The sequence below is a fragment of the Vombatus ursinus genome, unplaced genomic scaffold, assembly GCF_900497805.2.
Source record: "Vombatus ursinus unplaced genomic scaffold, bare-nosed wombat genome assembly UNPS02014932.1, whole genome shotgun sequence".
Classification (NCBI taxonomy): domain Eukaryota; kingdom Metazoa; phylum Chordata; class Mammalia; order Diprotodontia; family Vombatidae; genus Vombatus; species Vombatus ursinus.
The window spans coordinates 4,213,013-4,237,234 of NW_020954710.1; the positions used below are offsets into that span (position 1 = coordinate 4,213,013).

The window sequence follows — 24,222 nt, forward strand, 5'->3', positions numbered from 1 at the left end:
TGGGAGAAAGCCTAGAACACAGAATGTCAGAGCTGGGAGGGAGCTTAGAACACAGAATGCCAGTGCTGGAAGTAAGCTAAGAACACACAATATCAGCACTGGAAAGGATCTCAGAAAGTAGAATGTCATAGCTAGAAAAGACTGCAGAACAGCGCTTCTCAAAATAGGATTTGGCGACCCTCGGGGGTTCCTGAGACACCTTCAGAGGATTCATGAGGTCAAAATACTTTTCATAATAAAGGCATTTTATGTCCAATGCAGTGGAACTTAATAGATATAGCCTACATAAACATATAGCCCACTCGGAATGGGACAAGAGGTCCTCAATAATTTTTGAGAGTATAAAAGGATCCTGGGACCAAAAAGTTTAAGAACAGTTGCCTTAAATGTATAGAACAGGTTCCCCACACCTGGGATAGAATAACAGACCTGGGAGGAGTCTTGGAACATAGAATGTCAGATCTGGAAGGGGCCTTAGAACATAGAATGTCAGACTTAGGAGGGGACTTAAAACAGAGGATGTCAGCTGGACGTTAGAATCAAGTTCACTAGCCTGGCTGCACAGATGAGGAAATAAAGACTACAAAGAATCCTTGGATAAGAACCAGCAATTTTCCATCTCAGCAGAGGTTTGAACTGAAGGAAATGCATTTTGACTTTAGCAAGAATTATTTCATAAAAAATGAGGAAGAATGATCTAGAATAAAGGGTGTTTAACTAGGGGAAAGATTACTAAGGGAAATTGCTTAAATCTCTATCCTGAGAAATATTTCAAAAGAATAATCTTTTGTACTGCCATGCCATAGGGATTTAGTTATGCTTTCCAAACATCCTGAAACACACGAGCTCATTAAATTCTCCCAACTTCCCCAGCAGGTCCTTAGGGCACATTCGTTTCCTATCATCATTGTTTCTCAGATGATTAGAGAAGTTAACTTGATGATCATAAAGCCAGAAAATTAACAGCCTAAATGAACAACCTTCTGTCTTCCCCTCAACTAGGCAGCTTCCAGCAGTGTTTAGGTGGGGTCTGGCCTGAAGGCAACATGCAGCCAAGGTCCCCTCAAAAGAGGCTTTGAGTCTCCAGGCCAACACATACTCCGGACCTGGCCCAAGAAATCCTTATATCACGCTAAAAAATCCAAGAACGTCTAAGTTAAGTAGATGGCACAGTCATTAGAAAGCTGGGCCTGGAGTCAGAAGACCAGCCTCAGACACTTACTAGATCTATGACCCTGGGCAAAGTAACTCAGTGTTTCTGTGGCCTCAGTTTTCTCATTTGTAAAATGAGGTTAAAGCCAGCACATAACCTGGCCCTCTGTGTCTCTAACTCTCTCTGTTTCTCCTCACAATCCCTGAGAAGTAAAGGGGTGGGAGGAGGGGGGAACAGCTAGGTGGCACAGTGGATAGAGTGCTGGCCCTGGAGTCAGGAGAAACTGAGTTCAAATCTAGCCTCAGATACTTACTAGCTATATGACCCTTGGCTGACTTGCTTGAAGCCCCATTGCAAGAAAGAAGTAAGCAAGTATTCTGATCTCCTTTTTCACAAACGAGGAACTTAAGATTCAGAAAGTAGAACAGGACGCCCAAGCCCGAGGAGCTGTAGGAACCAGGACTCTAACCCAGATTCTTTGAGTCTAACCAGGCCCCTGGCTTTTGCTCTCTGCCACACCACATCTTGGAGGGAAGCACTAACCCTGAGCTAGTGACTCTCTTCAGAGAGAATTCACCAGGCACAGCCTTACCACCCAGACCCAGCTCCCCACGGGCCCCTGTGACTTTCCACCATTATGACTCATTGCAAAGGGTAGCTGTGTTTGTTTCCTGGCCCTCCTCCTTCTTCACAATCCTGTGCTGGGGAGAGCAAAGCCTGAGAGGAGGCCAGAGCCCAGAACACTCTCCACTCTGATTCTCAAAGACAGAAAAGGGAGGGGGTGGGGAAAGAATGGCTTGACTCCTCTGGGAAGAAGAAGCCATGGAGGGATTCTGGGGTAAACACTTCAATTCAACAGGCATTCACCATAGGCAAGATGAGAGGCATGGTGGGGTGGACAGAGGATTGGGCTTTGGAGTCGGAAAGACCTGGGTTCAAGTTCCACCTTTAACACATACTGACCATGTGATCTCCACCTGTCATCTAACCTGTCCTGGCCCCAGGCAATTATCTATCAATAAATCTATCCAGGAAGCATTTATTGAACACCTCCTATGTGCCTGACATTGTGCTAAGCACTGGAGATAGAGATATAAAAGGTAAGCAGCTCCTGTCTTCAAAGAGCTTATAATCTCTTGATATGTACTAATAGCTAACACCTGTATAGTTTGTAAAGTTTGCAACATGTTTTACAAATATTATCTCATTTGATCCTTAAAACAGTCCTGGGAGGTCAATGCTATTATTATGCCCATTTTACAGATGAGGAAACAGAGGCAAATGAGTTTAAATGAGTTGCCCAAGGTCACAGATCTTGTAGGGTCTGAGACCACATTGAGGTCCCCCTGACTCCAAGTCCAGCTATACCACTGTACCTCCCAGATGCCTTTGCATAAGTATATTCAAAACAAATACAAGGTAATGGAAGACAGAGGGGAGAAGACAATGATCAATGTCCTTTCTAAAATGGGGTGGCCAGAACAAGCAGGATGCTCACCTCCTTGGTCTTGGACATGAGAGCTTTCTATTAACACAGCTTCGGCTCACATCAGCCTTCTCAGTGGTTCTATCAGAGACCATGGATGCGTATCAAACCTTCAGTCCAACATAGTCCTGTTCTTTTTCAGACAAACTGACATCAAGCCCTGCTTTCCCCAGCTTGTATTTGTGAAATGAATTTCTGAAGGCAAGTGTAAAGCTTTATATGCATCCCCATTAAGTGTAAACACATTAACTTAGGCCTAATGTTGGCCCTTCAATATGTTTTTGGAAACCTATCATCCAGTGGTCACCATCTCCTCTTTCTCTTTCTCTTCCTCCTCCTCCTTTTCTTCCTTATCCTTCTTCTCCACCTTCTCCTCTTTCTTCTCCTCCTTCTCCTTCTACACCTTATCTTCCTCCTCCTTCTTTTCCTCCTCCTCCTCTTTCTTTTCTTCCTTCCTCTCCTCCTCCTTATCCTTTTCCTTTTTCTCTTCCTCCTTTTCCTTCTCCTTTTCTTCTTCTTCCTTCTTCTTCTTCCTCTGCTTCTCTTCTTAGAGAAGTTAACTAACTTGCCCCAAGTGACCTAGCTTCTAAGAGCAGAGCTGGACTCAAGCCTGTTTACACTCTATGACCTACTAGCTTTTCTGGATGAAGCCTCCAGGTCCCCCACTGGTCATCACCTGCTTGTTACTGTCAGTCAACAATAAGGATTTCCTGCTTCCACTGAACAAAGCTGTGTCAATAATTTAGAGGAAAGTAGCGTGCTAAGACTTGACAACTTTGATCAAGGCAGTGACCAATCAAAACTTCAGAAGACTAATGATGAAGCCTGCCTCCTGCCTCCTGCCTCCTGCCTCCTGCCTTCTTGCCAGTAAGGTGCTGGACTAAGGTCGGGAATGGGGAGTGCATTGTCAGATGTGGGGATTTGTTTTGCTTGGCTACTTTTTTTGCTATAAGAGAAGATTCTTTTGGACCGGGGAAGAGGGAGTTATTGGGAAGTGATGGTGATGTTTAAAAAAAAGGGCATCACAAAATATTAAAACTGCAAAGCCTCGTGCCAGACTTCAGAGGAGAAGGGTCAGGGTTTCCCACACATACGGTACCAGAGTCTATGCCCTTTCCCTTTGACTCCAAGCACTCAGCGTGCTGTGTTCTTTCTCCCACCTCCTAACATACGCACACCTGAGGAATCATTCTGATATCTGGTACTACCTTTAGGAGTAGGATTTGGAGCCAGAAGGAACCTTAGACAACGAAATGTCAGGGCTAAGAGCTGTCGAGACATAGAATGCCAGAGCGAGGATATAGAACCTCAGTGGTAAGAGGGACCTTAGAACTCTGAACGTGAGAACTGGGAGGGACCTTAGAACACAGAATATGAGAGCTAGGAAAGTCTTTAGAACACAGAATGTGAGAGCTGGGAGGAGACTTAGAGACCATCTTGTCTCAAAACCTCATTCTACAGATATGGAAGGAAGTTGCCCACGCGCATAACAATTTATAAGTAGCAAAGCCCAGGACTTGAACCCAGGCCCTCTGGTCTAGTGCTTTTTTTACACCACTTTTGTTTCCCTTCTCCCTCCTCTCAGTTGATTCTCTTAGAGTGGAATGAGAGACTCAGGTGGCTGAAGGAATTTTCTACCCCCTTAAGTGAGGGGACAACATTTAGAGTGAAGGGACTGAGCTGCACAGAAGCTTCTGGGTTGGCCAAGGGGAGGAAGTACGTAAGGAAGAGAAGCCATGGTCCCAGCCTGTACAGCAAGCCTTTCTCAGCTCCTCATAATTTCAGCATCTTTCTTCTCTTAGTTAGTTCCCAGTTACCCTGGATATAGTTTGTATATATTTGTCTGCATGTTGTCACCCCCATCAGATTGTGAACTCCTTGAGGTCAGGAACTGTCTTTTGCCTCTTATTTTTTGCATCCCCAGCACTTAGCACAGTGCCTGGCACATAGTAGGTACTTAATAAATGGTTATTGACTGAATCCCTGCCATACCTACACCACCAGCCATGTTGAATATTACACGTCTCATGAGGTCAGACAATGTCTGTACCTGGTTGCAGAAATTATGAGGAGCAGGGCAAAGAAACAGATCAATAATTTTCTAGTGGCAAATGAACCTCTGCCAGTGGGTCTGGAGCTGAATGGGGCAATCGGGGAAGACCTTCCTTCTACAGGAAGTGGCCAACCTTAGAGGAAAGACCTCTACATAAACAGATCTCAGGGATGTTCCTTTCTACACTGGTGCTCTCCGTCCCACCCCACCCCCTTCTCCACCTGAGAATGCCCACAGTGATCAATCTGACATCCCTCTGAACCACAGAACCCAATGACGCTCACTCAGCACCCAGCTTCCCCTCCCAGCTCCCCGGTTTTGAGCTAAGTCCCAGCAGGCTGCCAGCTGTGGGCTTCCGGCCAAGTCACATGTGGGATTCATTCTGAGTCACTGACAGTCAATGGACAAGTCACGGTCCTGGGGGTTGGGGATGGGCAGGAAATGTGCATTCGACAGGGTGTGTGTGCACGTGTGGAAGGGTCTTTGATTATCAGGGGAAAGACTCATCTTCAATCTCTGCCAACCTGCAAAGCAGGCAGCTTGAGGCTAAGAAAGGAGACAGAGAAATAAAAAATCCAGGAAAAAAGGTAGAAGGGGGAAAGAGGCTTCCTGTCTTCCCTGTAGCAATATCATACCATTTCCTAAAAGTACATAGAACTATAGGGTCATAAGTTGAGAGATGGATGGGCCCTCAGAGGCTTCAGAGGTCTAACTTATCATATAGTAAGATCACATAACTATCCCAGGTCTTCCTGGCTCCAATCTTTAGACAGTTTGAATCCAGCCTCAGACACTTACTAGCTGTGTGACCCTGGGCAAGTCACTTACTCCCTGTCTATCTCAGTTTCTTCATCTATAAAATGGGGATACCAATAGCACCTATCTCACAGGGTTGTTGTGAGGATCAAACAAGATCATTGCAACCTTAGAACATAACAGAAATGTGACTTGTTATCATTATTCTCCTTCTGTAGCCTGAAACCTGCCCAACTCCTCTATTTGAAAGTGCTGGAGGGAGCTGGACATTGGGGTACAGATCATAGGATCATAGATTTAGAGCAGGTAGTGATCTAAGATGCCATCTAGTCCAACAGCTCAATTTACAAATAAGGAAACTGAGGCCCAGAGAGGTTGCCAGTCATTCAACATACATCGATTATTAAGGGTTTACTACGGACCAAGCACTGTGCTTGGCCTGGTAAGAGCCCTGGTGGGACAAAGAAAAATTCCAAAATAGTTCCTGCCCCCCAGGAGCTTACATTCTACTGAAGGAGATAACATGTTGGTATATACCAGACACAGAGTAGATCCAAGGTAACCTTAGAGGGAAAGGCAGTAGCAGGGACCAGGAAAGAACCCCTCCAGAAGATAGTATTTGGGCTGAGTGTTGAAGGAAGGTAGGGATTCTAAGTAACTTACTTAAGAAGACACAGGCAGTCAGTTTTCGATGTGGGATTTGAACCCAGGGTCTCTAGACTCTAGAGCTGGAGATCTTTCCATTGCACCACATTCCCTCCAATAGGGGCGGCTAGGTGGCTCAGTGGAAGGAAGACTCGAGTTGGAATCCAGCTTCAGATACTCACTAGCTGTGAGACCCTGGGCAAGTCACTTAATCCTGTTTACTTCAGTTTCCTCGTCTGTAAAATGAGCTGGAGAAGGAAATGACAAACTGCTCCAGTATCTTTGCCAAGAAAACCCCAAGTGAGGTCACGAAGAGTTGGACAAGACTGAAACAACCTAATGTCACTTCCAGGCCTCTGCCAGAGCAGGTCGAATGTCTGCCCCCTCCTAAGTGCCCCCCAGCAGCTCGCATCCATTTCTCTGCCTCCCGAGGTACACCTTCCAGCATGGACGGGCCCTTCCGGGAGATTCTTAGAACGTGGGAAGAAATTACTAACCTGGGAGTTAGTCAGCCACAGCTCCCAATGCTTAGCCTATTCCCCAATTCCCTGGAGTAAACAGCACCCAGACTTTTACTAGCCTGATTTAACTTAAAGATACCATATCAACCTTGTCTCAGGCAATCAGAAAGCATTTATTAAGCAGTTATTAAATGCCAGGCATTGAATTAAGCTCTGGTGATATCAAGAAACAGCAAAAAGCGGCCCCACCCTCAATCAGCTTAAATGCTATTGGGGAGTGGAGTGGATATAAATAAGTGAATATAAGACGTATCTGGAGGAAATAGATGGTGGCCTCAAAGAAGAAGACACTGGTCGGGCAGAGGGACACCCAGAAAGGAGGGATTTGAGCTGAGTCTAGAAGGAAGCCAGCAGTTAGTTCTTAAAGGGGTGAACCGGGAACGTATTCCAGGCATGGGAGACAGTGGTCAGCAAAAATAATAATAAACATTTATTAAGCACCTACTATGTGCCTGTTGCCATGCTAAGTGCAGAGGATACAAATAAAAGCAAAAAAATGTGGTCTCTGCCCTCAGGGAGCATACATTCTAATGCAAATAAGTAGCTTGCAAATACACCTTTAATTGGGATTGGGAACAGACCTGTGATTTGATTATTATAGAGAACTCTCAGATAACGAAACTCCCTCTGCCAATATAAATTGACACTTTCTCTGTGTCCTCTATTTTTTGAGAGTTGATTGAGTCACTGAGAAAGTTACAGCCAGTATGTCAGAGGCCAGACTCGAACCCAGGTCTTCTTAGCTTTGAGGCCATCTCTCTATCAGCTATCCCATAAAGCCTCCTTGCCCCCTAAATACTGACAAATACAACTTTTAAAAAAGCCAAGAGGGTCCAGCAGCTTTGCCTTTTAAAAAGTCCTGACTTCTTGGCTTTCACTCTGGCTAGATATGGGAGCGACTCAAGGAAATGCCTCTGGCAGGCTTGCCCCTTGGATTAGGAAATTTCCCCTGGAGCCAACCTCTTAGCTGGTCCAATCCCAAAGGCAGGCCACTCCCCACCACTGAGAAGAGGCAGTCCTGGGTTCCTGGCAGGAGATGTGGGCTCCATAGTAACAGTCATTTCAGAAATCAAGTCCAGAAAGAAGGCCACACCGCTGCCCCACATACAGAGAAGGCATCCTCCACTCTGGCTCAAAAGAGCAGCCCCCAAGAATCTTAAAATAACAAGACCACCCACCTCCTCCTCCTCTGACTTTAAGATATTTGGAGCAGGTCCTGATTTCAGTCCCTTCTCACTAAATATTGAGTCAACAAATATCTCAATAAACTTCTCAACAAATATCCAATCCCCAGCTCAATAAAGATTGTAAATATGTCTCACAAGAGGCTTGTATTAGTGTCTAAATCTGAATAGCTGCCTGTCCCACTTTTCACAAAGACAATGAGAATTCCCAATGAGAACCTAGGCTCTTTCCCAGGATCTTAGCCTTGGAAGGGGCCTCAGAGACCACCTATCAATCAACTAAATGAATATCTATTATGAATTGGGCATTGGGCTAGGTGGTGGGGAGTACAAAGATGAAAAAAACAGAATGAGTCCCTGCCCTCAACGAGCTTCCATTCTATAGCTAGCCCTACCTGTATCTGTCAGCAAGATGTAATAAAGTACTAGCCAAGGGAGTCAGGAAGACTTGGGTGTGAATCCCACCCCAGACACTTACTGTAAGACCCTAAGCAAGACACTTAACCTCTCAACCTCAGTTTGCTGAATATAAAATGGGTATGATAAGGATAGTGATAATAGCATCTGTGGCACAGGGTTGTTGTAAGGATCAAACAAGCAAATGTATGTAAAATACTTTGCAAACCATGAAGCCTGAAATGAGCAAGAGTTCCAGTATTAGAGCTTTTACTGCCAACCAACAGTCTTCTAGCTAGTGAGGCCAAACCCAACACCTCTCGAGACAGCCCATTTCCACATTGGGACCATTCTTATTGTTAGGAACATTTTTTTCCTCTGATGTCAAGCCTTAATTTGCCTCCTATAGCTTCCACCTAGTGCTCTAATTTCTGTCCTGTGGGGCCAGGAAGAATAAATTTATTTCCCCAACTATCTGGCCCCACCCAAGTCTCTTCTCCAAAGTCAACACCTTCACTTCCTTAAACCAAGAACTTCCTCTCTGAGGCTCTTGACAATCATGGTGGTCCCTTTGGGGATGCTCTTCAGCTTATTAACATTCTTCCAAAAATGTAGCGCCCCAGACTGAACATCAGACTCCAGCTGTGGTCTGACAGTGACCTCTGTGGTTCTTGTGGCCTGCCAGGTCCCGTGGCCAGTCAAGCTCATCTCATCGGTGTTCCTTATCCCCAGCATTGTCACAAAAGCTGGATTCATCGTCTGACTATTCTGTGTTGGCTTCCATCCAGAGTTACAAACCAGCGACCTCATAGTGTAAAACACACACACACACACCAGTTTTGCATAGGAGATAGAAGACATAAATCTAAAAAGACCAAGACAGCGAGGTGGCTCAGTGGATCGAGTGCTGAGCTTGGAGTCAGGAAGACTTGAATTCAAATCCAGCCTCACATACTCATTAGCTGTGTCACCCTGCATAAGTCACTTCACCTCTATCTGCCTCAGTTTCCTCAGCTGTAAAATGGGCATAATAACAGCACCTACGTCCCAGGGTTATTGTGAGGAACAAATGAGATAATACTTGTAAAGCCCCTAGCACAGGCCTGCACAACGCACAGCCTGCGGGCAGCTTGTGGCCCACCAAAGGATTTCAGGCAGCCCACAAAAACCCCACCTTCCACTAGTCACTATTGTGTCCACCATGTAACTTGGCGGGCGGGTTGCCACTGCGCACTCCCTCCTGTTTGTCACATGACCCACAGCAACCAACTATCGTCAATCTGTCTCTAGTCTGAGAGAAGCGATTTCATGATAAATAAAAATCTTAAGTAATAAGTGTTATTAATTGATATTAATTGAAATTTCCCCTTTTTTCAATGATTTATTTGCAAAATAGTTTAATCATTAATTACACCTTTACTTGGAAAGTGAGCTGCTAAAAACCTATCTGCAGCCTGAAGAAGGTTAGCCTATTTTAATTTTGGCTCCTATCCACTGCCAAGTTGTGCAGGTCTGCTCTAGCACATAGTAGGTGCTTAATAATTTTTTTTTTTAGGCAATTGGGGTTAAGTGACTTGCCCAGGGTCACACAGCTAGTAAGTTTCAAGTGTTTGGTCTGAGGCCGGATTTGAACTCAGGTCCTCCTGACTTCAGGGCCAGTGCTCTATCCACTGCACCACCTAGCTGCCCCAATAAATGTTTATATGTATATATATATATATATATATATACACACACACACATATATATGTATATATATGTATATAAAGATCACACAGGCAAAAACAGGTCTCAATTTCTTTATCTGCAAAATGACAGACAGGAATAGATAATTTCTAGTGTTCCTTCCAATTCTGATCTTTTGCCCTATGATCCCTTCCAGTTCTAATATTCTGTATTCTAATATTCTGTATTCTGCCTCAGACAATCTATGGCCTAGGCAGCTGGGTAGCACAGTGGTTAGACTGCTAGATTTGGAGCCAGGAAGATTGCCTCAGTCACTTACTAGGTGACCCTGGGCAAGTCACTCAACCTCGCTCATCCTCAGTTTAATCTTCAGTAAAATGGGGATAATTACAGCACCTACCTCACAGAGTTGCTGTGAAGATCAAATGAGATCAACCAACAAACATTTATTAAGCACCTACTATGCACCAGACACTGTGCTAAGCACTGGGGATACAAAAAGAAGCAAAAGACAGCCCCTGCCCTCAAGAAGCTTACATTCTAATGGAGGAGACAGCATGCAAACAAATATATATAAAGTAAGTTATATACAGGATAAAAAGGAGATAATTAACAAAGGGAAGGCACTGGAATTAAGAGGAGTTGGGGAGGGTTTTCTGCAGAAGGTGGGATTTCAGCTAGGACCTGAAGGAAGCCAGGGAGTCAGTAGTTGAAATGGAGGAGGGAGAGTATTTCAGGTATGGTGGACAGCAAGAGAGAAAGTCCAGTTATCCAAGGGTCTTGTCTTGTTCATGCAACAGCCAGGAGGCCGGTGTCATTGGATCGAAAAGAACATCCTGGGGAGTCCGGTGTAAGAAGACCAAAATGGTAGGAGAGGGCTAGGTTAGAAAGGGCAAATGCCAAACAGAGCATTCTGTATTGGCCCCTGGATGCCATAGGGAATCACTAAAGTTTATGGGGGGGGGGGGGTATGGGTGTGTGTGACATGATTGGACCTACACTGTAGGAAAATCACTTCAGTAGTTGAATGGAGGATGAATTGGAGTGGGGAGAGACTTAAGGCAGACAGAGCCAGCAGTCTATTTCACTAACCCAGGCATGAGGTGATAAGGGTCAACATCAGGGTGGGGACGGTGTCAGAGAAGAGGAAGGTCAAATTTGGGAGATGTTACAGAAGTGACGTCAACAGGCCTTGGCAACAGATTGTATGTGGGGGATGAGAGATAGCAAGGAATCCAGGATTACTCCTAGGTTTTGAGCCTGAGGGACTGGGAGGATGGTGTGGACCTCTACAGTAATAGGGAACATGGGAAAGGGGATGGTTTAGGAAGGAAGATAATGAGTTCTGTTTTGGACATATTGAGTTTAAGATGTCTGCTGGACAATCCAGTTAGACAAGTGTGAAAGGCACCTGGAGATGCAATAGTGGGAATCAGCAGAGAGTTGGGGCAGGATAGGTAGATTTGAGAATCATCAGCAGAGAGAGAGAGAAAGAGACAGAGAGAGAGACAGAGACAGAGACAGAGAGAGACAGAGACAGAGAGAGACAGAGACAGAGAGAGAGCCAGAGACAAAGACAGATCCATGTTAGCTGATGAGATCACCAAGTGAAAGAGTATAAACTGAGAAGAGAAGAGGGAAAGAACCCTGAGGGACACAGTCAGGGGGCTTAATCTGGAGGAGATGAAGCAAAGAAGACACAGCAGGAGTAGAGGCAGGAGAGACAGGTGTCCCAAAAACCTAGACAGAAGAGAGTGTCAAGGAGGAGATAGTGATCAACAATGTCAAAGGCTGCTGAGAGTTCAAGGAGAATGGAAATTGAGAAAAGGCCACTGGATTTGACAACAGATCATTAATAATCTTAGAGATAACGTATATAAAGGGTTTTGCAAACCTTACAAGGCCACATAGCTGCTTCTTCTTCTTCTTCTTCTTCTTCTTCTTCTTCTTCTTCTTCTTCTTCTTATTATTATTATTACTATGTTCTAAGGGCCCTCCCAGCTCTGACAATGAATAATTCTAAGATTAAAAATAAGGACCCAAGAGAACAAAATATTTATGCATCTCTCAGGGTCAAGAATTCTTATCTGTTTCTTCCTTTCCCTCCCTCCCAGTCTCAGCCCCTCTTATCTCAATCTCTCTCGTTTCGGTCCGAGTCTGTTTCTGTGTATGTTTCTGTATCTGTCTGTCCCGGTTTTTATCCCTCTCCCAGTCTTTCTGACTCTCGGGTCTCAGTCTCTCTTTATCTCTCTCTGTCTCGGTCTATAGATCTCTCTCCCGTCTTATAAACACACAATAACTAGGTATTCTAAGAAAGAGGAAGAATATTCACGTAGGGCAAAGGAAATACATGTCTTGAAGAGCAAAGACATCTGGGCTTTGATGGCCCCAGGTGTGATCTGTGAAGTGCGGATCACCCCGGAACAGATACGAGATGAAAGGGGCTGCCTCCCCTCAGTCAGAAAGAAACCATCGGGGAGCCGCGGGCAGCTGGAGAAAACATAACCCTCGAAATCCAGGCCAATCTCAGCAACTTGGGAGTGAGTCGGGGGAGATGAGGGGGCAGAATGAAAAGGACCTGCCAGGCGTTTCAGCTCTAGGGGCCCCCTAGCCCCTGGGTGCAGCCGATGAAGGTTACTCTACAACGCCAACCAACGTCCCGGAGACTTTCAACCTTGTGGGCAGACAGATGTTGGACCCTGGAGAGCGCTTACCGGCTTCAACTCCCGTTTTTATGAGACTTTTCAAAATTTACCAAACTTCCCTCAAAACAGTCTTGGGCGGGAGGGAGTACATGAACTGTTCTCACTATCGTCAGCCTCATTTTATAGAAGGGGGAACCAAGGCCCAGAAACATTAAGGACTTGTCCGTCGGCACTGTGCGCACAAGCGTCAGCGCAAGGATCCAAACCCACGCTTTCCGGGCTCCAGCACAGAGCTTCGGAGGGCGTATAATTTAATGCTCGCTCAGCCCCCGAGGTCCCGCTGAGACCGCACTGTCACGGGGAGCCCCCGGCCCAGCCAGACCCGATTTTCCGGCCCCGCGGTTGAGCCCCACGAAGACCTCCTGGGTGGGGGTAGGGGGGGAGGCTGATCTACAATCAGCGTCCAGCGGGAGCCCCAGACGCGCATCCCCGGGAGCCCCAGACGCACATCCCCGGGAGCCGCATCGAAGCGGCTGCAATTGGGAAGACTTTCGAGGGGTGCTAAACTCCCCCCAGAGGCTCCTGCCTGGGAGGGCCGGTATGGAGCTTTAAAAGCTATCGAAACTAACCCCATCATCTTAGACGAAGAAAGTGAGAGAGAAAAGCCCAGAGAGGTTGCGTAACTTGTCTAAGAACGCTCAGCTCGTAAACAGCAGAGCTGGTATTCAACTCAGGTCCCCTAACCTCAGATCCAGGGCCCTTGCCTCTACAGAGAAGGAGAGAGGAGAGCAGGACTGAGTGGGAGGGGGTGCAGGGCTGACTTGGAGATGTGTATGGTTTCTATCTATCCCAATGAGGGGAAGAGAAGAAAAAGGCGCGGCAGAAGTCAGAGATGAAGTGCAGCCACCCACCTGGACGGGCACCGCGTCCCCCAGTGCCCAGAGCAGAAATCCGACGGCGAAAGTAATCCAGGCGGCGGTGGCGGGCTCCATCCCGGAGTGGAACGGGGCGGAGCACTGCACGTTAGGGAGGCGGCTTCCACAGCGGTCTGGGCTAGGAAGAGCCGCCCTGCTCCACTCCTTGGACAGAAAGCGAAAGCTGCAGCCTGGGGCAGAAACAGCAGGCAACTAGAGGGGGCGGGAGAGTTCTGCCTTCCAGGGGAGGTACAAGTTACAAACCCGCCCTAAGAGTTAGACTCAGAGCCCAGGGACGCTCCCCTTTCTTCCTCTGCCTTGCCCTCCCCTCCAATCGGAAGCTAGACTAAATATTCTACAAATGATCTCTTCCCCTGCCAGCATGTGGTGGGGAGGGGGTACAGTGCGAACGGAGGTTTGGGAGTGTTAGGAAATTAAATCATCTCGAACCTGTCGGTTCAAGTACATCTTCCCCTCCTTACCCCCCTCCCCACCTCCTTTGATCCTTCCTGATGTGGCCCACGGCCCAGAACTGGCACATCTCTCCTCTGAGACTCTGGGACCTAGAGGATCTGCCCTGTATGAATGAACAGAAGCTGCCCACAATAGCAGGTAGATGAGAAGACCAAGGTTCTACCACTTAGACATGTATGACCTTGGACAGGGACTTCCCCGTTGCTTATCTTTAAAATGAGGGCCGTATTAGCTACTTGCTGGGTGTAAGCATGCCTGCAGCATAACATCAAGGATGACTTGCCCTAGAGAATTGTCAGAAAAGATGTATGTGGAAGGAAAGGAGATGAACAAGGCTATTCTGTAGTGTAGCAGGAACGGCACAGAATATGCCATTTTCAACGGGCAGATTCAAATCAGGACACTTTTTGTTTCTACCCCTGTGACTTTGGGCAAGCCATCTAGTAATGGCCACCCAAGTCATTTCCAGCTCTCGACAATTCTCTGACTTGAGAATTTGGTTGCTACCAAAACAGTTGAATGTGAATTTTATTTTAACACCTAGCTATTCACCAGAAGAGAGGTGGAAACCGGGACTTCCACTAATACAGAAGAAAACAAAAAACTGGTAAGACTGAGCTGGCAAGAAAACTGATGATTAAGGGGGAAATATTCTTGAAGAACTTCACACCTGTGTGAATATATTCGAGGGTAATGAGGCCACCAGATTACTGTTTCACACAATAACAGAATTTAAAGGAAGGGAAGGTACTTGGGTTACTCTATAGACTAACCAATGCTTCAAAAGAATTCCTGTGCTTCACAAGGGGTCATCTGCCCTCTCTATCTGAAGACCTCCAGTGAGGGCAACCCACCTGTCAATGCCCCCAGGCAGCTCATTCAATTTTGGGGTAGCTCTAATACATTCTGCCAATCTATATGATACAGTTGACATTTTACTGAGTAGAAAACATGTCCATAATGATTGCGGTTGTGATGTGGTGACATTTATATCATAGTGTTGGGAACCCATATTTGGGGGTTTCTAATGCTCTAGAGCCCATAGAAACAGCATTACCAGAAACTCCAGTGGCTCATCATTTTCTCCAGGATCAAATATAACATCCTCTGTTTGGCTTTAAAAGAGCTTCATTAATTGTCCCCCTTTTCCAGCCTTTCTACATCTTATACTCCTCCACATAGTCTTCAGTACAATGACACTGTCCTTCCATCTCTTAATTCCTGTCCATTTTCCCAGGCCATCCCCCATGACTCCTGACTTCCCTGGTTTCCTTCCAGGCTCAGTTAAAATCCCACCTGCTGGCTCTTGTTGTGATGGAGAAGAATCGGAAACAGGTGCTCATCAATTGAGGAGTGGCTGAACAAGTTACAGTATATGAATGTGATCAAATACTATCGTGTCATAAGAAATTACAAAGGAGATGATTTCTAAAAATCCTGGGAGGACGTATACGAACTGATGCGAAGTGAAGTGAGCAGAACCGGGAGAACAATGTAAGCAGAAACAGTAACATTGTAAAGATAATCTAGTTGTGAAAGACTAACTGATCAATGTATTAATCTACCACAATTCCAAAGGTCATGATGATAATATGCTATTCACCTCCAGAAAGAGAACTGATGGACTCAGAGCGCTGATTGAAGCATATTTTTTCTCTTTACTTTTTTTTCCCTTTAGAATGTAGTTAATATGAAAATATGTTTTGAATGACTTCATATGTATAATGAGTATTGTATTTCTTGCCTTCTTAATAGATGGTGAGAGGGAGGAGGGAGAGAGAGAATTTGGAACTGAAATGACACTTTCAGGTTTAAAATCCCTTTACATGCATTATTTCATCTGATCTTCCCAATTACGGGGCAAATAAAGTTGGGATTGTCTCTCTGTAACAGATGAGGAAATAAGAGGCTTAGAAAGGTAAGTGACTTACCCAAATCACACAACCAATATGTGTCAAAGGCAGATCTTGAAACCGCCCCTCCCATGTCTCTTAATGACTTGTATGAGGCCTCCAGCCCTTTACTATCTGAGTGACCTTAGGCAAGTCACTTAACCTCTATTTGCCTCAGTTTCCTATATGTCAAATGGGCTTTATAACACCTACCTCACAGGGTTATTTTGAGGATCAAATGAGATGAAAGCACTTAGCATAGTGCCTGACACACAGTAGGTGCCATATAAATGCTAGCTATTACTACTACTACTACTGTTACTACTACTACTACTACTACCACCATCCCCACTATACTGCCACTACTACCACTACCACTACTACCACCACCATTCCTCCTCCTCCTCCTCCTCCTCCTACTACTACTGCCACCACTACCACCACTACCACCACCCCCATAATTCAAATCTGCCCTGCCACTTATTAATTGTGTAAGCATGGACAAATCACTTTACCTTTATGAACCTCATTTTCCTCATCTGTCAAACAGGGATAATACTATCTGTAGACGCAATGTGACAAAGTAGTCAGAAAGCAAGGCTAGAGTTCAAAAGACCTAGGTTTAAGCCTCACCTCTTCACACAGTGGCTGCCTTCATGGGTAAGTCTCCACATGTCACATGACTTGCCAGTGACCGCCCCTGCGAGACTCTATAAGGCTACATCTTATCAAGAAGAAGGTGATTTCCTCATCAGGAGTTCCTAACGCCAATGAAATCAAATCTGGGGTGTGTGTGTGTGTGTGTGTGTGTGTTTTGTCCCTACTGTACTGTTGTGAGGCTTCACTGAGATGCTGTGTGCGAAGCATTTTGAAAACTTTAAAGTACTGTATAAATGACAGCTATAAGACCCTGGGCAAGTCACCTCTATCTGTCTCAGGTTCCTCATCTGCAAAAATGAGGAGAATAATAGCACCTACCTCCCAGAGTTGTGAGGCTTAAAGGAGTTAACATTTGTAAAATGCTTAGCAAATCTTAAAGCGCCATATAATTGTTAACTAATGGTGTTCTTATTGTTATTTTGTTATATGTCCAAAGCCAGGACCAGGGATTCTGCTTCCAGAAGACAAGAAAATGGGAAGTGACTTTTTGTTGGGGAGGGGGAAATCCAGTCTCCTGACCTCTAAACTTTGGAAATTACCAGGTTCTTAAATATCATGTAGAGGGATGGGCAGGGGGCTTTGCAAGTTTGTGCAGAGATATGAGGGCATTTTGAGGGTCCATTAGGCATGGCCTCAAAGTAGGGGGTAGGATTAAGCACTAGTCCCTAGAGTAGAGGCCTTTTAAATGTTCGTGAATATTTCTATACTTTATCTGGAAGCAATATCTGCCCCATATTGGGGGAGATGGGTACTAGAGACAAGGGTTTAGGACTGGATGGGATCAGTGCCTTGTTTGTACCCTGACATCAGCCCAAGGTTCTACTATGTACTTCATCTGAGTGCCCAGACCTACATTGGAAAGGACCTTCCTTATCTTTGGTCAATTTAAAAATAAAGTGATTTCAAGTTGAAAAGGGCACCCTCCTTTCATGATTGAGCCCACCCCATAGAGTGGGCTGCTTGGGCAACATTTAAAACCCAGCTTGCTCTAAGGTATATGAAGGAGCCAGCTGCCTCTTCCCCTCTATCTGTTACTCTCCACATTACTTTCTCCACTTTTTCCTTAGAGAACAGAACTCCCTGGGAATGAAGCCCCAATAAAGTGTGATTGATCTTCAGCAAGTAGCCACCTCCTGCAGGATCAAAGCTGCCTTGTTCTGTTCTATTGCTTTCTTTCAATTCTTTTCTATTTGATTCCATCTTACCCTAGCCTATCCTACCCTATCCTATCTTCCTAACTTAGCCTATCCTCCCCTTCTCTCCCCTCCCCTATCCTATCCTGTGCTATCCTATCCTATCTTATCCTGTGCTGTCCTATTCTATCCTGTCCTATCCTATCCTATCTTATCCTATCCATCCTATCCTATCTACCCTATCCTACCTCTCCTACTCTACCCTGTCCTATACTACCCTATCCTATTTTACTCTATTCTATTGTATCCTACCCTACCCTATCCTATCCTACTCTATTCTGTCCTGTCTTATTGTATTATAGCACATCACATCTTGTTTATTCTATTCAGTTCCCAGCTTTTCCGTTCTGTTCCATTCCAGTCTATTCTACTCAATTCCATTCTATTCAGTTCTTTTCCAGTCTGTTCAACCAGCATTTATTAAATTGGGACTATGTGCCAGGCACTTTACTAAGTGCTGGAGAATACAAAAGCAAAAACCTTGCAGTCTTTGGCCTTAAGGAGTTTAAGTCCTTAAATTGTGGGGAAACCCAGGGGAAAAGTCTTTAATGTGTAAAGATAAATGAAAACAAAATGAATACCAATATGCTAGCCAACATATAAGGCATTTTGAAGTTTACAAAGTGCTTTACAAATATTACTTTATTTGATCCTCACAGTACTGATGAGAGGTAGGTACTGTTATCCACATTTTATAGATGAGGAAACTGAGGCAGACAGAGGTTTTAGTTACTTGCCCACAGCCAGTAAGTATCTGTGGCTGGATATGAACTCAGGTCTGTCTCTAATTCCAGCACTTTATCCACTGGCTGCCTCCCAGTGCTAATTAAAAAGTAAATTCACAGAGGAAGAGCATTGACATTGGCCAGGGCAGTGGGGGGGGGGGGGGAGTAACGCCCAGTATGTGTCGGGATCAAGTGCTACATATAGGAGTGAGCACTTGAGCAAGGTTTTGAAGGGAACTAGAGATTCCAAAAGGTAGAGGGGAGGAGGGAGAGCATGCCAGACAGGAGATACAGCCTGTGCAAAGGCAAGAAAGTGGGAGGTGGAATATCATATTGGAACTTCAAGTAAGCTAGTATGCCTAGAATGTCTAGCACTTAAAGGATAGTAATGCGTAACCAGGCTGGAAAAAATAGGTTTGAGGCTCTCTTTGTGAAGAGCCTTGAAAGCCAGACAAAGCAGTTTAGATTTCATTTTAGAGGAAACCGCTGAAGCTTCTTGATCTGAGGGGTGGCATGATCAGACCTAGGCAACAGGTATAATGAACTTAGCGGTGGTGTGGAAAATGGATTGGAGAGGGAAGAGGTCAGAGGATTCAGCTCCATTTTCTCCTGTAAGTCAGTTCAGTGTCGGATGAGCCCTCCAGGGCTCCCTGGGTGAATGATCAGAGTCTGTTGATTCAAGGCTTTGAGTCTTAGCTCTTGGGTCCCCTTTAAGCCTAGCAGAGAATGCTTGGGTCACAGTTCAACATATGCACTCACTAGTACCCTCCACCCTCTCCAAAGACTTGTTTGGAAATGAGTAGTGTGTGTTTGTGTGTGTGTGTGTGTGTGTGTGTGTGTGTGTGTGTGTTTAGCTCTTTACTCAGCAGAACTCTGCTCTGACCAGGATGCTTGCTGACTCATGCCCCAAAGTAACGGGAAGAGGCGAACAACGTGAACCAGAGCCTGGTAATAGCCTCTCTCTCTGTCTCCCTCCTTCCCCTTCCAGTAACTGAACAGAGTGGGGGACATTGAGTGAGAGAGAGACTGTACACATAGGGAGATGAGTGAGGAAAGTTTCGTGAACTGGGGCAACTTGGGGGAAAGAACAATGTTGATCCTAGATTCTGACATCTACTAGCTATGAAACTCTGAGTAAATTACAGGATTATAGATTAGAGCTGGAAGGGACCTTAGATGTTGCCTGGTCCAATTCCTCATTTTACAGATGATGAAACCGAGGCTCACAGAAGTGATATGACTTGTCCAAGGTCACACAAGTAGTAAGTGGCAAAGCCAGGATCCAAACTCTAGCACTATTCCAGATCTAGGATTCTTTCCATGACACCAAACTACTTCTTTGAGTCTCAGTTTCTTTATCTGTAAAATGGTGAAAATAATACCAGCACACTGTATATCATGGGGTCATTTTGATGAAGGGATTCCATCGACCATGACATAAATACAAGTTAATATTATGTGGCGCGGTGTCACAGAAATACCCCTGGCTCTGAAGTCAGTGGAATTGGGCTCAAGTCCCACCTTATTTTTTTTCCCTTAATAGTATTTTATTTTTTTCCCAATTACATGAAAAGGTAGTTTTCAACATTCATTTCTGCAAAGTTTTGAGTTCCAAATTTTTCTCCCTCCTTCCTTCCCTTCCCTTTCCCAAGACACCAAGCAATCTGACATAGGTGATACATGTACAATTATGTTAAACATCTTTCCACATTAGTCACGTTGTGAAAGAAGAATCAAAACAAAAGGGAAAAATCATGAAAAAGAAAAAAAAAGAGCAAATAGTATGCTTCGATCTGCATTCAGATTCCATAGTTCTTTCTCTGGATATGGTCAGCATTTCCCATCACAAGTCTTTTGGAATTGTCTTGGATCATTGTGTTGCTGAGAAGAGCTAGGTCAATCATAGTTAATCATCACACAATATTGCTGTTGCTGTGTACAATGTTCTCCTGGTTCCACTCACTTCACTCAGCATCGGTTCATGTAAGTCTTTCCAGGTTTTTCTAAAATCTGTCTGTTCATCGTTTCTTATAGTACAATGGTAATAGTACATTGATATACCACAACTTGTTCAGCCATTCCCCAATTGATGAGCATCCCCTCGATTTCCAATTCTTGGCCACCACAAAAAACTGCTATAAATATTTTTGTACAAGTGGGTCCTTTTCCCTTTTTTATGATCTCTTTGGGATTCAGACCTAGTAGTGGTATTGCTGGATTAAAGGATATGCACAGTTGAGTTACCCTTTGGACATAGTTCCAAATCGATCTTCAGAATGGTTGGATCGGTTCACAACTCCACCAATAATGCATTAGTGTTCCAATTTTCCCACATCTTCTCCAACATTTATCATTTTCCTTTTCTGTCACATTAGCCAATCTGATGGGTTCACACCCATCAAAGTTGTTTTAATTTGCATTTCTCTAATCAATAGTGATTTAGAGCATTTTTTCATATGATCATAGATAGCTTTAATTTCTTCCTCTAAAAACTGCCTGTTCACATCCTTTGACCATTTGTCAATTGAGGAATATCAAGCCTCACCTTTAACATTATCTGTGTGACTCTGGGCCTCAGTTTCCTCAACTGTAAAATGAAAGAGTGGCCTGCCTGGGATCTGAGGTCTCTTCCAGCTATGACCCCAGGATCCTATATAACCATATTCATTCCTGAAATGATTCACACCCATGTCTTCCTGTTTGGTTTCCAGAGAAGCTGAGAAACACTTGGTTCCCATCCTCTGTGGAAGAATTCTTCAGGCACATGCTTATGATAATTAGCTTGGTTTCCTGGCTTTGTTCAGAGAGCAGTTTTTTACTATAGATCCATTTCCGAGCCTGACCCTCTCTCTTCTCCTAAAAGCATTTAGGTAGTTCCATAGTGCATATAGCACTGGGCCTGGGGTCAGCAGGGCTAGAGATCAAATTCAACCTCGGACACTTAGCTGTGTGACCCTGGGTAAGTCACTTAACCCTTGTCTGCCTCAGTTTCTTCAACTGTAAAATGGGGGTAATAACAGCACCAACCTCTCAGGATTGTTGTGAGGATAAAATGAGATAATATTTGTAAAGTACTTTGTAACCTTTAAAGCACTATATAAATACTAAGTGTTGTTACTGTTGTTACCCTCCTGCCCCTTATTCCTTCCGTTGTGCACAGAATCACAGCATCTGAGTTGGTAGAGAACTTGGAGTGTTTCACCCATGTCTTACCATATCACCTCAACTCCAAAAAAAATCTTGGATGGTTCCCCAATGTCATTAAGGTAAAACAGAAAACTCTCTGCCTGAGGATGGCATCGAAGGCCCTGACTCCCAGGACTCCCACCTAATATCTCCCCTTCCCATACTTTCCCTTATAAGCAAATTGCCCTGGTAGCTATTCCCCATACATGATGGCCTCTGAGGTCCTTTCCTGCTCTGCAGCTATCATCCTATGGAAAACAAAGGGATCCTATAATATTCCACTTCCCACCTGAGCTCCTATGCACCAGTAGTACTCCCCATTAGCCCATAGCTGAAATACGTACCCTTGCTTCCAAATCCTAGCTTCCTTCAAAGCACAGCTCAGGGGGCCCCTCCTAGCCTCTCCCCAAGTTATTAATGCTTCTCCCTTTCGAAATGACTTTGTATTTGTAAGGAGCATTGGCACAGGCCCATGTGTTTCCCCAGGTGAAAAGTCTAGGGAGCCCATTTCTGGGCTAATCACAGTGATGTGTGGAAGGGCCTTAGAGAGACCTTGGTGCCCCAGTCAAGAGACGCTCAGTAACCGGTTCTGGTCAGTTGACCACATAGGGCAGAGGGGACTCTTAAAGTGACTTCAGAGACATTTATCAAGAACTAGCAACCAGAGTGTCAGCCATCTTTCCATTTGACTGTTTTCTTGGTGGATTTCTTGGACTCCACTGATGGAGTTCAGTGAGACAGCATACTTGGAGAGAGGTTCTGGGCAATTCCAGCTGAGGCCAACTTGTGACCTGTGTGAGTATTTGCTTTTTTTCATCTTAGGTGAAGAGATGATTGGAGACTTGGACCATGTGAGTTTCAGAAGATCAGGAGAGCAGCATTCCACCATCCAAGCTTTGCAGTCATCCCAGCATTGAGTAGCAAGGAGTGACCTTCTGGAGAGACCTTTGGGACCCAGCCCCGCAGTAGCTGAGACAAGACTTATCCAATGCTGACGCCACATTTGGAATTGAACTTGGTATACCATTCCGCTTCTCAATCTGGTTTTTAAAAAGACAAAAATGAAACAGTACCTACCCTCATTGGTAGAGTTTTCCCACCTGGGAGTTCCTTATATCAATAAAATCACAGGTGTGGTTTCTCTCCCTTTCCTTCTATAAATAATCACATTTGATTTTCACAAATAGTCATACTGGCTTTGTTTGAAGACCTCCAGCAAGGGAGATCCCTATTTACACTGTCCCAGATTCGCACAAAAATATATACATACCCACAGAAACACATACCCTGAAATGCATACTAAGAAAAAACCAAGGGGGAGAGAAACAAACCTTTTGAGGTTCTCAAATCCAGCATTCTTCCCATGGATCACACTGTCTCCAAGGAGGATGGTATGATGGAGACTGCTGGATTGGGAGTGAGAGAACCTGGGTTTTAATCCTCTGCCTTCCGTAAGCTACCTGTGTGACCTTGGGCATGTCACTGGGCCTCTCAGCCTCTTTTTCCTCATCTGTAACATAGTGGGGTTGGACTTTGAAATTTTCTTCCAGCTGCAAATCTACGGCTCTCTGCTCTCTGTGGTGGCCCATTCCACATAGCATTCATTCTTAGGAAGCTCTTCCTGCCGTTAAGACAATTCCACTCATTCCTTATAGGTCCACCTGCTGGGGTTTTGAAACTAGATCACCAGGATGGTGGTGTTGCCATTCTCAGAAATCAGGAAAATCAGAAGGAGCTGTTTCCATAGGGGAAAGGGATCCCTTTTACCCTTCTTCCACATGACTTAAAAATAACAAATACCCTCCCCTTCTTCCTGCCTCTTGCACAGCAAGCCTCCTCTCAAGAACTTGAGAGCAGAGGCTTCCTCTCCTAGGGGTACAGCTCGAAAGTGCTTAGAGATCATCTAGTCTAACCTTTTCCTTTCAGAGGAAGTAAGTGAGACATGAAAAGGTCATAATTTGCCCAACATCACATGGGTGGCAAATAATTAAGCTGCTAGAATTTAAGCCCAGGTTTACCTAAAGGTTTGGCATTGGGAAATCACTGGGGTACTAGGAAGGGAAGTGACATGACAGAGTATGGATATAAATCAGCTTCCCTCTTCAATCTACATATGATAGAATTTGACCTATACCATATTCCTCTGGGTTTCTTAGGGCAAGGGAATGTTATTCCCATCTCAGAGATGAGGAAACTGAGGCACAGAAAAGTTATGTGACTTGGAGTCAGCCAGGATGGGTCAAATCCAAATGACTCTGAATATTATTTCAGTGATATAGTCTGCCTGGGAACCTAAGTGGGATAGGGGAAACCAGTTTCATTTTCCCCTCTCACTCCTCCCCTTTAGGTGCTAATGATTAGCTGTTCACTTCCATTGAACCACTTACATGGAAGACGGAAGAAGAACAATAGTGCAAACATTTCTTCCCAAAATCTTGGAGGACACACTCTCCGCTCTCCCACGTAGGTCTCTGGGGAGAGTGGGGGATGTAGGACGGTGATACAGTCTCTGAAACAAAGAGACTGCCAATCCTGGCCAAGAGTTACTCAGTTCAAGCAATGTTGTATCTGATCAATTTTTCTGTTTTATAGATGGGGAGGAAACTGAGGCCAATAGCAAAGCTAACATTTAATTACATGGTACTTTAAAATT

The 24,222-nt window shown here is 44.8% G+C and overlaps 1 protein-coding gene and 1 long non-coding RNA gene across 2 annotated transcripts in view; one reads left to right on the plus strand and one right to left on the minus strand.

Annotated features, from left to right (window-relative positions):
• TNFRSF1B (TNF receptor superfamily member 1B) overlaps positions 1-13,605 on the minus strand; it is a 58,741-nt gene extending 45,136 nt beyond the window's left edge. The window contains 1 exon segment of the mRNA XM_027843952.1: positions 13,437-13,605. Within this exon segment, the coding sequence (XP_027699753.1) occupies positions 13,437-13,517 (81 nt within the window). The 5' untranslated portion in view covers positions 13,518-13,605.
• Positions 13,606-13,839: 234 nt separating this feature from the next.
• On the plus strand, positions 13,840-22,595 carry LOC114029409. Its single transcript, XR_003567491.1, has 3 exons — positions 13,840-14,051; positions 14,458-14,520; positions 22,392-22,595. It is a non-coding gene; the product is annotated as an uncharacterized LOC114029409 (long non-coding RNA).
• Positions 22,596-24,222: the final 1,627 nt, after the last annotated feature.